The 16,806-nt window shown below is 42.8% G+C and overlaps 1 protein-coding gene across 2 annotated transcripts in view; it reads right to left on the bottom strand.

Moving 5' to 3' along the window:
• The window catches only part of nkx1-2b (NK1 homeobox 2b), a 47,273-nt gene that overhangs the window by 29,194 nt on the left and 1,273 nt on the right, over positions 1-16,806 (bottom strand). For both annotated transcript variants that reach the window (XM_088392014.1, XM_088392021.1), the window contains exon 2: positions 16,003-16,222. In XM_088392014.1, the coding sequence (XP_088248140.1) occupies positions 16,003-16,222 (220 nt within the window). The remainder of the gene's footprint in view (positions 1-16,002; positions 16,223-16,806) is intronic.

Below are 16,806 nucleotides of genomic sequence, written 5' to 3'. Positions count from 1 at the left end.
AATGCTTAAAAATGGCTTTTTTTTTTTTTTTTTTAGTCTTGGAACGGATTAATTTTTTTTCCATTATTTGTAATGGGAAAAATAGATTCGGAATTCAAACGATTCACTTCTCGAACCGCCTTCTGGAACGGATTGTGGTCGAAAACCGGGTTTAGCAGGCCGGATGCGGCCCGCGGGGCCTTTTGATCCGGCCTGCTAAACCTGAATAGATTGCATTATTATACATTGTTTTGGGTTATTTTCCCTTCAATGACTGCATTTCCCCAGTAGATAGAGAAACGCCCGCCCGCGCACTTACTCCCGACAGCTGCGTCAGAAAGCGCGGTGCACACTCACAAGTGTTTGTACGTACTCAGTAGTACGTACCCGGCGCACACTGGGCTCTATTTCTATCAGTGCCGAATTTCGAGTGTGGGCTGTGACGTCGGCATTCTCGTAATTCGCGCACTGAGCTTTCAGATACAGTTTTACGCCAAAGCCACCCACAAACCTTCCCCTGGAATCCCTCCATCAAAATGAGTGGCCCAGGGAAAAGAAAGGTGGACACTGAGTGCCAAGTGTTTAAAAAAGAGTTGACAACAAAATATTTTTTCGCTGAAGTCCGATCAATGCCGTTATGTCTGATATGCCAAGAAACGGTTGCAAGGAGTACAATATTAGCCGTCAGTTCGCTACGAAGCATGCTAACTACGGTTAGAGTCAACACATGAACAAGCGACTACAGTGGAGAGGTTGACAGATAATTTGAAGAAAACTTTTCTCGCCGACAAACTGCGGATCAAAAGTCAAGTACAGGGGCAAGTTTATGATGCACCATCTATTTTCGACTAATCTTAACTTTTAAAGTTTTTAAGGCCGGCTTTAAGGAAGTGTTTCCCGTTTCCTCACCTCTGTCACCAGGTGTTTGTGAGTTAAACCTCTGCTCTGATTTTCAGCAAATCTGTCACCGTGTTGCCTTTTTGATTTCTTTATTAGTAATTTCTATATTAGTACTTTATTTAGATGTATTCTTTCACTGCTTCTTCAAGATGTATATGGTCAGAATGTTTGCCGTTTGATGTGATTTCACCTCATTAGATAAACATCTTTCATAAGTCTGACCTGCAGGCGCTGAAGTGATGGAAACTGTTTTTCATACTAACAGTGTCTTATTTAATGAGAATCACTGATAGTAGTTTTTCTGTGAAATATTTTTTAATGCTGTTAATCAATGCATTTGTTTCCCAAAAATGTTTTTTGAATATCCATGCTTTACTTCCCTACTAAAGGCCAAAACCATTTATGCAATGACCTTTACATGTTGTTTATATTACTTCCCACAAACACTACATCCATCTGCTCCTGGTTCGGCCCCCCGATCAAAATTTAGAAGCCATTTCGGCCAAAAAAGTCAAAAAGTTTGCCCACCCCTGCTCTAATCCCTCTAAGCTCGGAATTTGGTACCTAAGGGCATAGCTCTTTGTTTTAGTACACCTAATGTGCCAGGAAGTGGCATGAGGATCAAGCACCTTGGTAAGAAGGTGAGGCAAGAATGGATTTGAAGACAAATAGCAAAATCGTAAAATGGACTCTAACGTGCATAGTCAGTCACTGAAGGGAGGCCAGTTAAGATGTAAGTAGCAGAAACTGAACATGTTTGAGGGAGGACTGGCTGACTTCGAGTAAAATGCATTATAGTAATCAATTTGAGCTGTTATAAAGGCTTGGATTACTGTTTGAAAGTGTTGCTGAGTAAGAAAAGGTTTTGATCATTTGAAGCTGATTGAGGTAAAAAAAACCTGGACACGTGGACAAAATTGCCCCCATGTTAATGAAGAAAACATCGATTTAGCCACATTTTGCAGCTCAGCAGACACATTTCAAGTACTATTATGCCCGATTTTGACACGGCTCTTTGAAAGCAGCGCAGTGTCCCGCTCTCCTATGGGGTCAAGAGTTACAAGCCATACTCACTGCAGATACAATTGGCTTGTCTTATAACAAATGGCGTCCGGCTAATCAGGGCAACCTACTGGAGGGCATTCATCCAACACACAGGTGATGCCTCGTACATGCCTCCCAAGTTTTTGGAAAATTATGACAAAAAGTAAGGGGTCGTTTTTGTCACAACATACACATTTTTCCTAGCAATTTTGCTAACACAGGCAAACCTAGTCGCTTGAATAAGGCGAGTGCTGTCTGGGCTGCGTGGGATGCCAAAAACACCCACAGGAGAACGGGACACCGCACTGCTTTCAAAGAGCTGTGTCAAAATCGAGCATAACAGTACTTGAACTGTGCCTGCTTAACTGCAAAATGTGGCTAAATCAATCGCCCTTAAATGTCTTTTGGTGCTCATACTGTCAAAATGGATATTCAAATAAAGATTTGTCACGGGCATCAATTCTAAAACTGCCAATGTCATGACTATGCCGTAATAGGTGTCAAGTTCCATTTGTTTTAGTTCCTACGTTCCCTGAAAGCGCTTTCTCTGGGGTGTGGTTCCAAGCCTTCCAGTTCAACTGTCACTCATGATTCCACGCCCCGCTCAGCTAGTACCACGCCCCCATGCCAGATTTGGGTCGAAAGTGTGCAACTCAAAAAGATTTGTACCTGGAAAAAAAAAGGTGCGACTGAAAAAACACATGTTGAACCTGAAAAAAATAAGGGAATCTGAAAATATAAACTATAAACTGAAAAAAACTAAAATCGTGAAAAATTATTTGAGGTGAAACCTGAAAATAAATAGTTCCAAAAAATTGCCAAGGCAAAGCAAATCTATTTTCAGCTCAAAAAAACTTTTTATTTTGAATGCATTGTTTTATTTTTCAAGTTTTAAGCTCAGCACGTTTATTTTCAGATTCAAGTTTCTTTTTTCAAGTACGAGTTTTGATTTTTCAAATACAAAACTTTTGACCCCAATCTACCTCCATAAAAACCCAACACTTAGGGTGTATTCAGACCAGAAAAGTAGTTTAGTCCGCTTGTTTGGTCCGGTGCATAATTGGGCTTATTTTTTTTGATTTGGTGCGGTTCCTATTCAAGTGAAGTATATTTTGTAAACACATCCATGCTTGTGACGATTTTTGTTATCATTGGACAGCAATGACCAGGGCGGCACACAGAGCACAGACCCGGAAATGGAGGAAAAGATGTGAGTCCTACGTGCTGCATTTCTGCTCTGCATATTTGTGCTGTTGGTTTGGATCTACGCTGTTTGTGTTCACACCTGAAATGAACCGCACCAGAGTTCGGTTGGAAGCAAACCAAGACCCACTTGTGGTCTGGCCAGGATTCGTTTGCGTGTATTCACACCTGCATATAAGGTCCAGACCAGTGTTAGAATCGAACCCTGGTCCTTTTAAAGTGGACCAAACAATCAGGTCTGAATACACCCTTCAATTCATTTAAATAGGAGTTTATTATACAGCAGCTTTTGGTGACAGGTGAAAGGAAATAGACAGATGTGAAAGGACACTTCAGCTGCATTGAGGCTGCTCGATTTGCTAAAATCACCCACGGAAAGGCTAATCCTTTGAATATGTTGAAGTTGTCATACGTAGAGATGTCCACGTAAATTTTGGCGCCAATTGATAGCTGTTTTTGTAAATTTTAAGCAATAGTCTTAGTCGTAACATATTGTTTTTTAGTAACTTGGTGACTCATGAAAGAAAACAGACGTGGCAAGAGTGCTTTAGCTGAAGGGCTCATTTCTTGCTCTTTTAAGTCAACCATGGAAAGGTGGATTGATTTAAGAGGTTTTCAGACATTGAAGTAGGCCGGAGTAGAGATGCCATACATTTTGAAGCTGGTTTTCACAAGTCATAAAAAACACCCGTGCAATGAGCATAGCAAAGAGTTTGTAACAAATGAAGAGCATCTTCTGCATCATGGTAAACCAAGCTTGAGGGAAACAAAACAAAAGCAAAAAACGGCCGTATTTTGTTTCCTAACTTGTGTTTGACAGAAACACAATTGAGAAAAGGCTCAATGTCCGTTTTTCAGTTTGGAAATTTTGAACAAGAAACAGGACACAGTGGGGACAGCAACACTGCCTCCTTGCAGACAGTGGAACGGCCTTTCAACATGTGAATATTTAAGTCTTGTGTATGTGGGTATTTTGGAACAGCATGATGTTTGTGTCAAAAATGAAAGTGCATGTCCCCTGATCCAAAAACGCGCATTCGTCAAGTCACACACATAATTGAAATTTTAGACATAAGTCATTATTAATGCACACACAATAAAAAACATGAAAATTGTACATATATTTGTAGATCTATAAAACATGTGAAATCACAAATATATTTATCAATCTGAAAAACAAGTGTAAATCGCAGTATATTTTTGTGTAAGTAATGCTGACAAAAATCTCTCGCTATCACCATCAATCACTGGTTAAATGGAGCATATATCACCTGAGAAAATATGATGTTCAAGACAGATTAAAACAGGGATGTCCAAACATTTTCCTGTGGTGCACAGAGAAAAATCAAAGACAAGGGCCACTTTGGCATGCGTGGGTGTAGGGGGGGAGTGAGCCGATAGTGGGAGGAGGAAGCCACTTGCTTTGCTCATTCTTTGGTCACTCAACTCAGGGATTTGTCCCGATGGTTTGCGTGGCCAAATGACACAGTCACACGGTGTGAAACTTGTTTCTCGACCCAGGTCGCTGCTCACTGTGATTATCTTTGGTTAACCGCCTCAGAGAATCACCTCGTACGTGAGCTGCACGGAGCTCTGAGTGGCAGCCCCGTACCTCCATCATATCTACTGGTAGCACTTTAGGCTTTGGAAATTTTAAGATTTATCCTCTGATTAATCATTAACTTGGATTATATAAGATGTAACTTCTGTTTGTTGCACCTAATCTATTTTAACACATCGGGCCCTATCATCCTTTGACACTATAAATGCATAACAGTCCCTCATAGAATGGGGAAGGGCAGGCTACGTGTTTTGTTTTGATCAACCACAGTGGGGCTGCCATGTGGCATAATAGAATTTTTTCTTAAGCACTCGTTGCATAATTCTTGTAAATATTTTATTGTAATTGTTTTACATTATACATTTGGTAAATGGATATCACCTCTCTTAAACGGTTTTATTTTGAAATACACCGGAGCCACCTCGTAGGCCGACGCCCACTTTCTTGTCTGAGCCGTGTAATTTCTTCAGCTTCATGAAAATACGCTTGCGGCATCCAGAAAAAATAGAAGGCTTGCGGACTGCGGCGACATTTCGCAGGCGCACTGCAGCCAGTGTGAGTTGACTCGTCAACTCCAATGCTTTCTCCTCCTTGCGCAATACAGCGCCGCAGCCATTGCGCACCTGGTGTGAGCGAGGCGTCAGGTAAAAACTGTATTAGTGTTTTCTCTATACCAATGGGTCAAGTTAGGAATGTTCTCATCGTGACCCTGTTAATCGTAAGGAGACCTATCCTAACATTACACGCCAAAACAGTCCAACCGATTGCGATCTTGTGGGTGGTAAAAGGATAAACCCTTGGCCCACTGATAACATGAACATAATTAGTTTAAATATTGAAGGCTTTAGCAATAATAAAGCAAAGATCCTTTCAGATCTCCAGCCAGATGTCTTGTGTCTGCAAGAAATACATAGGGGGAACAACCAGCCCTCTGTACCAGGAATTTTTATTTTTAATTGTTTTACCAGGCAAGCCAATTGAGAACACTTTCTCATTTACAATGGGGACCTGGAGGCAAGGTGTGTCTTGCCTAAGGACACAAAGACATGTGACTGTGACAGAGGTGGGATCGAACCGCCAACCCTCCAGGTTACTAACCGACCTGCACTACTGCCTGAGCCACAGCAGCACTTGGCTATTGACATCCCTAACCAAACATATGGAAGTGCCATATTTGTTGCCAAATCAGTTTTGAGCACAGCAAGAATTGAAGCTGGCCCCATTGAAATAATCAAATTAGAGACAAAACACCTGACCATCATCTCTGTTTATAAACCCCCAAATGAACCATTTGAGTGGCCTTTCACTTTAGACCTCAAAGGAAAAATGCATCTTATCATTGGAGACTTTAACAGCCACAGCCCAAACTGGGGCTATGAAGATGAAGATGCAAATGCGGAAAAGGTAACTTCATAGGCTCTTAACAATAATCTTGAGCTATTATATGACCCAAAAGACCCTCCCACCTTCTACAATGCAAGATGGAGAAAGGGGTACAACGCAACCTTAGCTTTTGTTACCTCAAAAAATGCCAATATCCTTATAAGAACAGTCTTACAACCTATACCAAGGTCCTAACACCGACCTGTACAAATCACATTCCATCCAGTTGTAAGACCTACACAATCAAAATATCTCCCAAGGTTCAATTTAAAAAAAAGTAAAATGGACAGGTTATATGGAATTTATTGAACAGCGTATTGATGCCATACCACCTGAGCATGATCATTACGATAAATTTGTTCAACTACTATAGAGGTCAGCTCAACAAAACATGCCTCGAGGCTGCAGAAAGGAGTACATTCCGGGAATGACTGACCGAATTAAAAAAACACTACGAAAATTATAACTCCCTGTACAATGAAGACCCATTTAGCAAAGACACCACTGAAATGGGAGAGACAGTTCTATCTCAACTGAGCCAGGAGAGTCAACAACAATGGCTTGACCTCGTAGAAAATCTAGACATGACTCACAACAGCAAAAGGGCATGGTCAACCATTCGTAGACTAAACTATGAGAATAAACCTCCTCAAAGAATAGCAGCAGTAAATCCAAACCAAATTGCTCACCAATTAAATGTAAATGGTCGTCCAAATAATAAAGAATACCATCAAAGGAAAAGGCAACAGGAGGAGATGAAAGTAGCCCTCTTAGACGGTAATGATTATCTCCCACTTTTCTCTCTAGAAGAACTGGACAGACAAAGAAATCAACGAGTTAAAACCAAACAAGGCTGCAGGAATAGACGGGATCCTAAATGAGTTCCTCAAACACCTGGGACCCAAGGCAAGACAATGGCTACTGTCCCTCTTTAACTCATGTCTAAGAACAAAGAAGATCCCAAAGAAGTGGAGAAAAGCCAAGGAAGCCGCTCTTCTAAAGCCTAATAAAGACCCAAACAACCCAAAGATATCACTACAATATCACTACTATGTACCTTGTACAAACTCTATGAGAGACATATACGAAATAGAATATCTGACACAGTTGACAACTTACTCACACCAGACCAAGCTGGGTTCAGGCCAGGACGATCTTGCTGCGGTCAAGTCCTTAACTTAACCCAGTACATAGAGTATGGGTTTGATTAACAACAAGTCACTAGAGCAGGGTTTGTAGACCTAACAGCAGCATATGATACAGTCAATCACAGAGGTCTACTTCTGAAAGTGTGCAAAATACTGAAAAATAGAACTATAGTAGAAGTAATTAGAAGTCTCATAGAAAACCGCAAATTGTATGTAGACATTTATCTCTACATACAATTTGCGGTTAAAAGCAAAATGGCGGATGCAGAAAAATGGCCTACCACAGGGTTCATCCTGGCATCCTCGCTATATACCAATGACCAACCTTCGCCAACAAATGAGCACAGATTCATCTATGCGGATGACCTATGTCTGGCTACACAATCTCGTACCTTCCAAGAGGTTGAGACACAATTACGTAACAGCAGCCCTTGAGGAGATTCCAAATTATTATGACAAATGGTCTCAAAATGCATCCATCCAGCCATCCATCCATCCATCTTCTTCCGCTTATCCGGGGTCGGGTCGCGGGGCAGCAGCTTTAGGAGGGACTCCCAGACTTCCCTCTACCCAACCACTTCATCCATCTTATCCCAGGGGATCCCAAGGCGTTCCTAGGCCAGCCGAGAGACATAGTCTCTCCAGCGCGTAATGGGTCATCCCCGGGGTCTCCTACCGGTGGGACATGCCCGGAACACCTCCCCAGGGAGGCGTCCAGGAGGCATCCTGATGAGATACCCGAGCCACCTCATCTGGCTCCTCTCAACGTGGAGGAGCAGCAACTCTACTCCGAGTCTCTCCCGGATGACCGAGCTTTTCACCTTATCTCTAAGGGAGAGCCCGGACACCCTGCGGAGGAAACTCATTTCGGCCGCTTGTATAGCTCGACCCATAGCTCCTGACCATAGGTGAGGGTAGGAGCATAGATCGACCAGTAAATTGAGAGCTTTGCCTTTTGGTCCACATTACTGCCGACGCTGCACCGATCCGCCTCCCAATCTCGTGCTCCATCCTGCCCTCACTCGTGAACAAGACCCCAAGATACTTGAACTCCTCCACTTGGGGCAGGATCTCATCCCTGATCCGGGGAGGGCATTCCACCCTTTTCCGACCGAGGACCATGGACTGGGATTTGGAAGTGCTGACCCTCATCCCGGCCGCTTCACACTTGGCTGCGAACCGCTCCAGTGAGAGCTGGAGATCACGGCTTGAAGAAGCCAACAGCACCACGTCATCTGCAAAAAGCAGAGACGCGATGCTGAGGTCCCCAAACCGGACACCCTCAATGCCTCGGCTGTGCCTAGAAATTCTGTCCATAAAAATTATGAACAGAATCGGTGACAAAAGGCAGCCTTGGCGGAGTCCAACCCTCACTGGGAACGAATCCGACTTACTGCCGGAAATGCAGACCAAACTCTGGCATCGGTGATACAGGAACCGAACCGCCGTTATCAGTTGGCTCGGCACCCTGTACTCCGAAGCACCCTCCACAGAACCTCCCAAGGGACACGGTTGAAGGCCTTCCCCAAGTCCACAAAACACATGTGGACTGGTCGGGAAAACTCCCATGCCCCCTCAAGGATCCTATCGAGGGTGTAGAGCTAGTCCACTGTTCCACGGCCAGGACAAAAGCCACACTGCTCCTCGTAAATCCGAGATTCGACCCCCCCGACGGACCCTCCTCTCCGGCAGCCCTGAATAGACCTTACCAGGGAGGCTGAGGAGTGTGATTCCCCTATAATTGGAACACACCCTCCGGTCCCCCTTCTTAAAGAGGGGAACCACCACCCCAGTCTGCCAATCTAGAGGCAACGTCCCCGATGTCCACGCAATGTTGTAGAGGTGTGTCAGCCATGACAGCCCCACAACATCCAGAGCCTTTACGAACTCCGGGCAGATCTTATACACCCCCGGGGCCTTGCCACCGAGGAGTTTTTTAACTACCTCAGTGACTTCGACCCCAGAGATTGGAGAGTCCGCCTCAGAGTCTCCAGGCCCTGCTTCCACAATGGAAGACGTGTCGGTGGAATTGAGGAGGTCTTCGAAGTTTTCTCCCCACCGACTCCCGAGTCGAGGTCAGCAGCACGCCATCTCCACTGTAAACAGTGTTGACGGTGCACTGCTTACCCCTCCTGAGACGCCGGATGGTGGACCAGAATTTCCTTGAAGCCGTCCGGAAGTCATTCTCCATGGCCTCACCAAACTCCTCCCACGCCCGGGTTTTTGCCTCAGCAACTGCTGAAACCGCGTTCCGCTTAGCCATCCGGTACCTGTCAGGTGCCTCCGGAGTCCCGCAGGCTAAAACGGCCCGATAGGACTCCTTCTTCAGCTTGACGGCATCCCTTACCGCCGGTGTCCATCAGCGGGTTTGGGGATTGCCATCACGACAGGCACCAACGACCTTACGGCCACAGCTCCGGTCAGCTACCTCAACAATGGAGGCGCAGAACATGGTCCACTCGGACTCAATGTCCCTTGCCTCCCCGGGGATGTAGGAAAAGCTCTGCCGGAGGTGGGAGTTGAAGCTCTTCCTGACAGGGGATTCTGCCAGACGTTCCCAGCAAACCCTCACAGAGCATTTGGGTCTTCCAGGTCGGACCGGCATCTTCCCACACCATCAGAGCCAACCCACCACCAGGTGGTGATCAGTTGACAGCTCCGCCCCTCTCTTCACCTGAGTGTCCAAAACATGCAGCCGCAAATCCGATGACATGACTACATAGTCTATCATCGAACTGCGGCCTAGGCTGTACTGGTGCCAAGTACACACATAGACACCCTTATGTTTGAACATGGTGTTCATAATAGAAAATTTGCGTCGAGCACAGAGTCCAATAATAGAACACCGCTCGGGTTCAGATCGTGGGGGCTATTCCTCCCAATCACACCCTTCCAGGTCTCACTGTCATTGTCCACGTGAGCATTGAAGTCACCCCGTAGAACGATGGAGTCCCCAGAAGGAGCGCTCTCCAGCACTTCCTCCAGGGACTCCAAGAAGGGTGGGTACGCTGAGCTGCTGTTTGGTGCATAGACTCAAACAACAGTAAGGACCCGAAGGCGGAGCGAGGCTACCCTCTCGTTCACCGGGGTGAACCCCAATGTGCAGGTGCCCAGCCGGGGGGCAATAAGTATGCCCACACCTGCTCGACGCCTCTCACCGTGGGCAACTCCAGAGTGGAAGAGAGTCCAGCCCCTCTCGAGAAGGTTTGTACCAGAGCCCAAACTATGTGTAGAGGCAAGTCCGACTATGTCTAGTCAGAACTTTTCTGCCTCACACACCAGCTCGGGCTCCTTTCCAGCCAGAGAGGTGACATTCCATGTCCCAAGAGCCAGCCTCTGCAGCCGGGGATCGGACCGCCAAGGTCCCCGCCTTTGGCCGCCGCCCAGCTCACTTTGCACCCGACCCCTTTGGCCCCTCCTACAGGTGGTGAGCCCATGGGAAGGGGGACCCACGTTTTCTTTTCGGGCTATGCCATGGGCACAGGCCCGGCGACCAGGCGCTCGCCTTCGATCCCCACCTTCAAGCCTGGCTCCAGGGAGGCCCCGGTGACCCGCATCCGGGCGAGGAAAAATGAAGTCCATTTGTGTTTTTCGTCATAAGGGGCTTGGGTGAGCCGTGCTTTGTCTGGCCCCTCACCTAGGACCCTTTTGCCATGGGTGACCCTACCATGGGCATTAAGCCCCAGACAACATGGCTCCTAGGATCATAGGGGCACACAAACCCCTCCACCACGATAAGGTGACGACTCACGGAGGTGTCTCTAAATCCAAATCCACTTAAAACTCAAGTATATGCCTTTCATCTGAGGAATAGAGATGCCAGTTACAAGATCCTTTGGTGTGGCAAGGAACTAGAACATCATCAGTTCCCGGTCTATCTGTGGGTCACACTGGACAGAACATTATCATTTGCTACCCACATACAAAAACTGAGGGGAAAGGTTGGCTCCCGCAACTCCTTACTCAAAAAACTAGCAGGGACCAAGTGGGGAGCCAATACCCAAATGCTTAGAACATCTGCCCTAGCCTTGTGCTATGCACCAACAGAGTACTGGGCATCTGTGTGGAGTAGAGCACCACGCGCAAAGAAAATAGACCCATTACTTAACAAAGCTTGTAGAGTAATTACAGGAACATACGGCCCACTCCAATCAATACCCTATAAAAGCTTGCTGGTATTGCCCCTCCAAACATCAGGCGGCAGACAACAGCTAAAATAAAAAAGCACAAGCAAACCTCGGACCCAAGACACCCATTGCATCCCCATGAGCTTGTTCCGAGGAGATCGAAATCTAGAAAGAATTTTGTTAGCGAGGAGGAACCTCCACCCCATATATCAGGATAAAAGTATAGAATGGACCAATGGAAGGAATCTGAACGAAGGAATACCCCCAACAGTGCTGTTCAAGACCCCGGCGAAGAAATTGCTGATGGGGCACACCTCCCTAGATGCAGCTGGTGTGCACTTAATAGGGCAAGATCAGGAGTATGTAGGACAGGTGATAATATGGTCAGATGGGGCCTGGGGACAGATCAGTAGTGTGAGTGTGGAGAGGGCGCCCAGACCATCGAGCATATCCTCCGAGCGTGCCCCTTATCATGCAGCCTGAACGCTGATTTGCTGAATGTGAATCAGAACACTCTAGAATGGTTGGCTGTTTGGCATGACAAGCTATGATGATGATCTATCCCGAAATTTGGACTTCAATATTATGCCTGCAGTACCTTGAGAAAAATCTAAAAATCAAAGTTGGAAGAATAACACTGACAAAAACACTTCATTATTATTATCCATCCATCCATCCATCCATCCATCATCCATCCATCCATCCATCCATCCATCCATCCATCCAACCAACCATCCACCCATCCATCCATCCATTTTCTATATGTTTCATAAGAACAAAGCATTTTAAACATAATCACTTGTTAACATTAGCACACAAACATTGTAATACACCATTGAAGACAATAATAATGCCTGACTTATTAGTGTAACAACTAGTGCAATGCAGTATTAAGCCAGGAGGTGATGATTATTTTCATGACCAGATGACCCTAACCCTAACCCAGATGCAGCTGTATAATCTCTTTACAAATCGGACACAGAATTGGCCTATTCTGATGTGTGTGTGTGCGTGTGTGTGTGTGTGTGTGTGTGTGTGTGTGTGTGTGTGTGTGTGTGTGTGTGCGTGTGCGTGCGTGCGTGTGTGTAAGTGCGCGCGTGCGTGATTATGTACATACAGTATTTTTTTATTGTTTTTATTTTCTTATGCATTTACTGTATATGAATGTGAAACTTTTTTGGTCAATTTATGTCTGCAATTGTGAATTAAATGCCCCTTATTTTTCCATAATGAGTCATGTCATCAAATTTTCAGCTGTAGTAAGTACCGTATTTTCTGGACTATAAGCCACTACCTTTTGCACAAGCTAAAAACCCTGCATTTTCTGGCCAGTGCGTCTTATATATGGATTTGTCATGATTTTTATCATACTGTATTATTTGTGCCTTTTCGGCTCATAGTCCAGTGCGGCTTATATAAGAACAAAACAGTATTTTCCCCTACTTTTAGCTGGTGTGGCTTATATTCGGGTGCGGTTTATATTCCCGAAATTATAGTAGTAGTCTACCAGGTCCAGCTACTAGGATGATTAAAACAATCTTAAACTCTGAATCGTATTTGATAGAGGGTGACTAATCTTACATATGTAACCCTTAGACAGTGTTTCCCATCCAATTGTCCAATATTAATTACGGAAGGCCTTTTTAAACAGGATCGCCAAACCACTGGTCAGTTCGCGCAAGGCCTGGTCAGCCACTTGTTAATCACACTTGTGTGGTTAATCGGAGAATCTTGAGATTTATTGTTTTATCGGTTTGATTGTGCTGCGTTGGCACATATTCAATTTATGTGTGCTGCTGTGTGCTTTTAATAACAGTGGAGCTCTGACGGCCGTGGTGCATTTTTTTTTTTTTTTTGCGGAAATCCCAGCATGTAGTTTGACCGGAGAACCTGGATTGTGCATTTTTCACCAACACAACACAGTCAAGTCATCTTCACAGTGATAACCACTCAGGTTCTGCCAGAACAGCAGGGCGTGTTTAAACGTGGCTTTGTTCTTATTGTCGCAATAATTATAGAGCTAGTCTTGGATTTTAATCACAATCACTTTCAATAGTTTAGTATTCCTTACACTGTCTAAAACTGTCACTTTCATTATAAAAAGAAATACAGTAAAAAAATATATTTTTTTTTTATTCAATTATTCAGGAGAGAGAGAGAGAGAGAGAGAGAGAGAGAGAGAGAGAGAGAGAGAGAAAATAGCACTTTCACAACATCTTTTATTGTAACATAATTTCTTTTAAAATAGAATCTGGTGTAACACTTAACAGATTTTTAGTGGTAGCCTTGAGATTTTTTCCAATGAAAAGGCGTGGAAAATGGATACAAAAAAAAGGTTAGTAAATACTGTCCAAGGCAAGGGTGTCAAACTCAATTTTTTCGCGGGCCACATTGTAGTCATAGCTTCTTTCGGAGGGCCATTATGACTGTCAACCCAAATAAATGTATGAGCACCTCATTATATACAGTGAAAGCTACAAAACAAACTGACAAATAACTCGTTTTCAAATCAGACGAGTAAAAACTGGTCAAATATTTAAAAAAAAAAGGTATTAAAAGTGAAGACAATTTGCAATTTTCGTAATGACATGAATTTGATGCACAATTTGTCTTCGCGGGCCACATAAAATGATGTAGTGGGCCGTATCTGGCCTTGAGTTTGACACCTGTGGTCTAAGGGCATGCAATTGGTGGATGGCTCCAAAAACAGATGGTAATGACAAATATTAAACATTGAACAGCCGACCAAATTTTCCTAGCCACAAGCTTTCACATTGCATGTCCCATTAACCTATTTTATTGCATTTGATGCCATCCATTGTTGATAGTGACAATACATTTGTACCAGTACTGGCAAACAAATATGTTCATTTAATTGTGAATGACCCAATATAACGTTGTTCAGTGTCTGTCTGAGAGTGGGCGTGTGTCTCAGAATTTGAGCGTTAACGAAAGCCTTGTCAAAATCTATGAATTGGGAACAAAATACGTTTATATTCTACTTATTTTTGAGGGGAGTGTACTGTTACAAATGCAAAAAACAAATGTTATAAATCACAACCAGTCGATGAACACAGGACGTTTTAATCTCTTTAAACTGGATGCCAGTCTGCAAAATGCTCACGCATATATTTGCGCGTATGCATGTCTTTATTTTCTTTCTTTTGTTTTTAAATACGGGTGCAAAAAATAAATGGTATTGAGCAGTTTTTGATGTTGAAATATCAAGGTGCCGGACTGGTACCTTTATCCCATGCAACACTATACTGTAGGTATCTGTTATATTGCCTTCATTCTAACTTGGGTACATTTACTGCTTACTCAGAAATAAAAAAAATGTCAGGCTAAATATTTGTATTTTGCTTTATTTAATTAAATTTACATTTATAATGTATGCAGTGTATCCAGTTGGTGTTATTTTGTATTTAATATTTATAATTTCACCTGACGTTTTTCTCAAGTAGGTTTATTTACTGGGTGACAACTTCAGAACAAGAGGCCTTGATATTTCACCATTTAATTGCAACCACCCCGACACCTGTTATAAAATCTATCTTTAAGGCCACATGTGGCCTGTCTTGACAGAGTCACATAATGACACACATACGTATTATGCCAAAACCTTGTTGTAAAGCAGCGGCGCAAACGACGGCCTAAAATTAAGCTCTAATTTTTTTTTTCGTTATAAATGAAATAATACGTATGTCAACATGTCAATTCCTCATCATAGTATTTTCCGTCCGTTGCAGGCCTATTGAAAATTGAATAAAACATCCGGCAACACAAAACTGTTGTACGATTGTACGTTGCAATTGTCCATCTTTGTTCATCTTTCTGCAAATAAATGAAAGAGTAAATGCTGACACAACCTTCATTAAATTGGCCTAATAATTGCATTGACTGATTATTTTTAAAAGAAGTAATTTGTGATGTTTAAATATGATATAAAAGTAAAGAATCGTGGAAATTCTTTTCAGAATGAGAACTATAGGCCTATGTGTAGGTATTTTTACTTTTTGATACATAAAAATGAATAACATTAAATAAAAATTAAAGCCTCCATGACTAGCGGATTAGTGGAAATAATAAAAATACAGAAATAGTGGTAGTCATTCCACTTATTCTATTTTCTATTTAAGACAATGGGTCAACACTATAATTAAGACGATGACAAAGTTGGAAATATCATACAATATTTCAAACGACATCAGCAATTACACAGTGAAAAAAAGTAGACTCAATTTTCAGTTCCACATGATTAAAATGTGTTTAATTAACATATTCGTTTATATTTTGAGGAAAAAAGAATTAAATCACATTGTTTAACACATTTTGATCATGTGCAAATAAATTAATCCAAAGGATTGTTTCTGTCAGTATATAATATTTTCCTAGAAATCCATAAACGTGTTTTTTTTCTAAAGTAATTCGCATATGTTGATCAAATAAATTAATAGGAAGATTAAGATGGTAAAAACTACAAACGCAAGTTTGATCATTTTTTTAAATATTACACATAGATAAGGATTGATTGCCATTTTAAACTACTCAATATTTAAATATCTGAAGTAATGTTTGCAAAATGAAATGAGCAAATAAAATTTAAACTTTGTAAAATAATAGAATAATAAAGATGACAATTATAAACTTGTCTTACTGCTTGAGTATTCCTGTCCGCCATAACTGCCATTATTGGGTTCCAGGCCCGCTTCGCATTCACCAGCGGCCCCACTTCTGATGTCTCCACCTTGTGCAACGACGTTGTGGTCATCCGCGTGGCTGCTCTGCTGTACCTGCAGTCTCCGACTGCTGGTGAATTTGTTGGGGTCCAAAATGTCCAAGACGGAGAATGAGGTAGTCCGATGACCGGTGAGACCCTGCAAAAGCACAAAATAAGTGAACTAACTTTGCGCCGAGTTGATTGAGAAACAAGACTTGAATGACAACTCATTTACGCTTTTCAACACTGAATTTTAAATAAATAACTAAATTAATGCACAAATCATCAGGAGCCCTAAATTGACTATGGATCGTGAACATCACAGAAATAAAGTATTTGGCAAGAATTCTCTCGTCAGGCTGTACAATTGATTTATGTGCATGTGTTCCGAGTCCTTACGGCATTTACATTAAATCTCCAAAACAACTTTGCGCATTAAAATTTGCGTTTGTAATTAGAAATATTTAATTAAACTGATCATTTGTATGTGTGACTAAAGAAATAAAAATCATTAATCACACACGCGCCGTCAATAAAGTGGTACAACTGGAATTAGCTTTCGAGGTTTTCCACCGTAACATATAATTAAGGACAATATGTGAATGAGTAATTGAAATAATGACAAATTATGACGAATATCGTCACCGCTTTTTAAAAAATGTTCAGATTTTTGCCAAAATACACATTCACTAACGCTATATGTCAACGCATCAAGGAATGATTTTAATTAAGATATATAAA

The sequence above is a fragment of the Syngnathus floridae genome, chromosome 1, assembly GCF_059516105.1.
Source record: "Syngnathus floridae isolate MCC-2025c chromosome 1, RoL_Sflo_1.0, whole genome shotgun sequence".
Classification (NCBI taxonomy): domain Eukaryota; kingdom Metazoa; phylum Chordata; class Actinopteri; order Syngnathiformes; family Syngnathidae; genus Syngnathus; species Syngnathus floridae.
The sequence above is the reverse complement of the archived record's forward strand: the minus strand, read 5'-3'. Positions and strand labels throughout refer to the sequence as shown.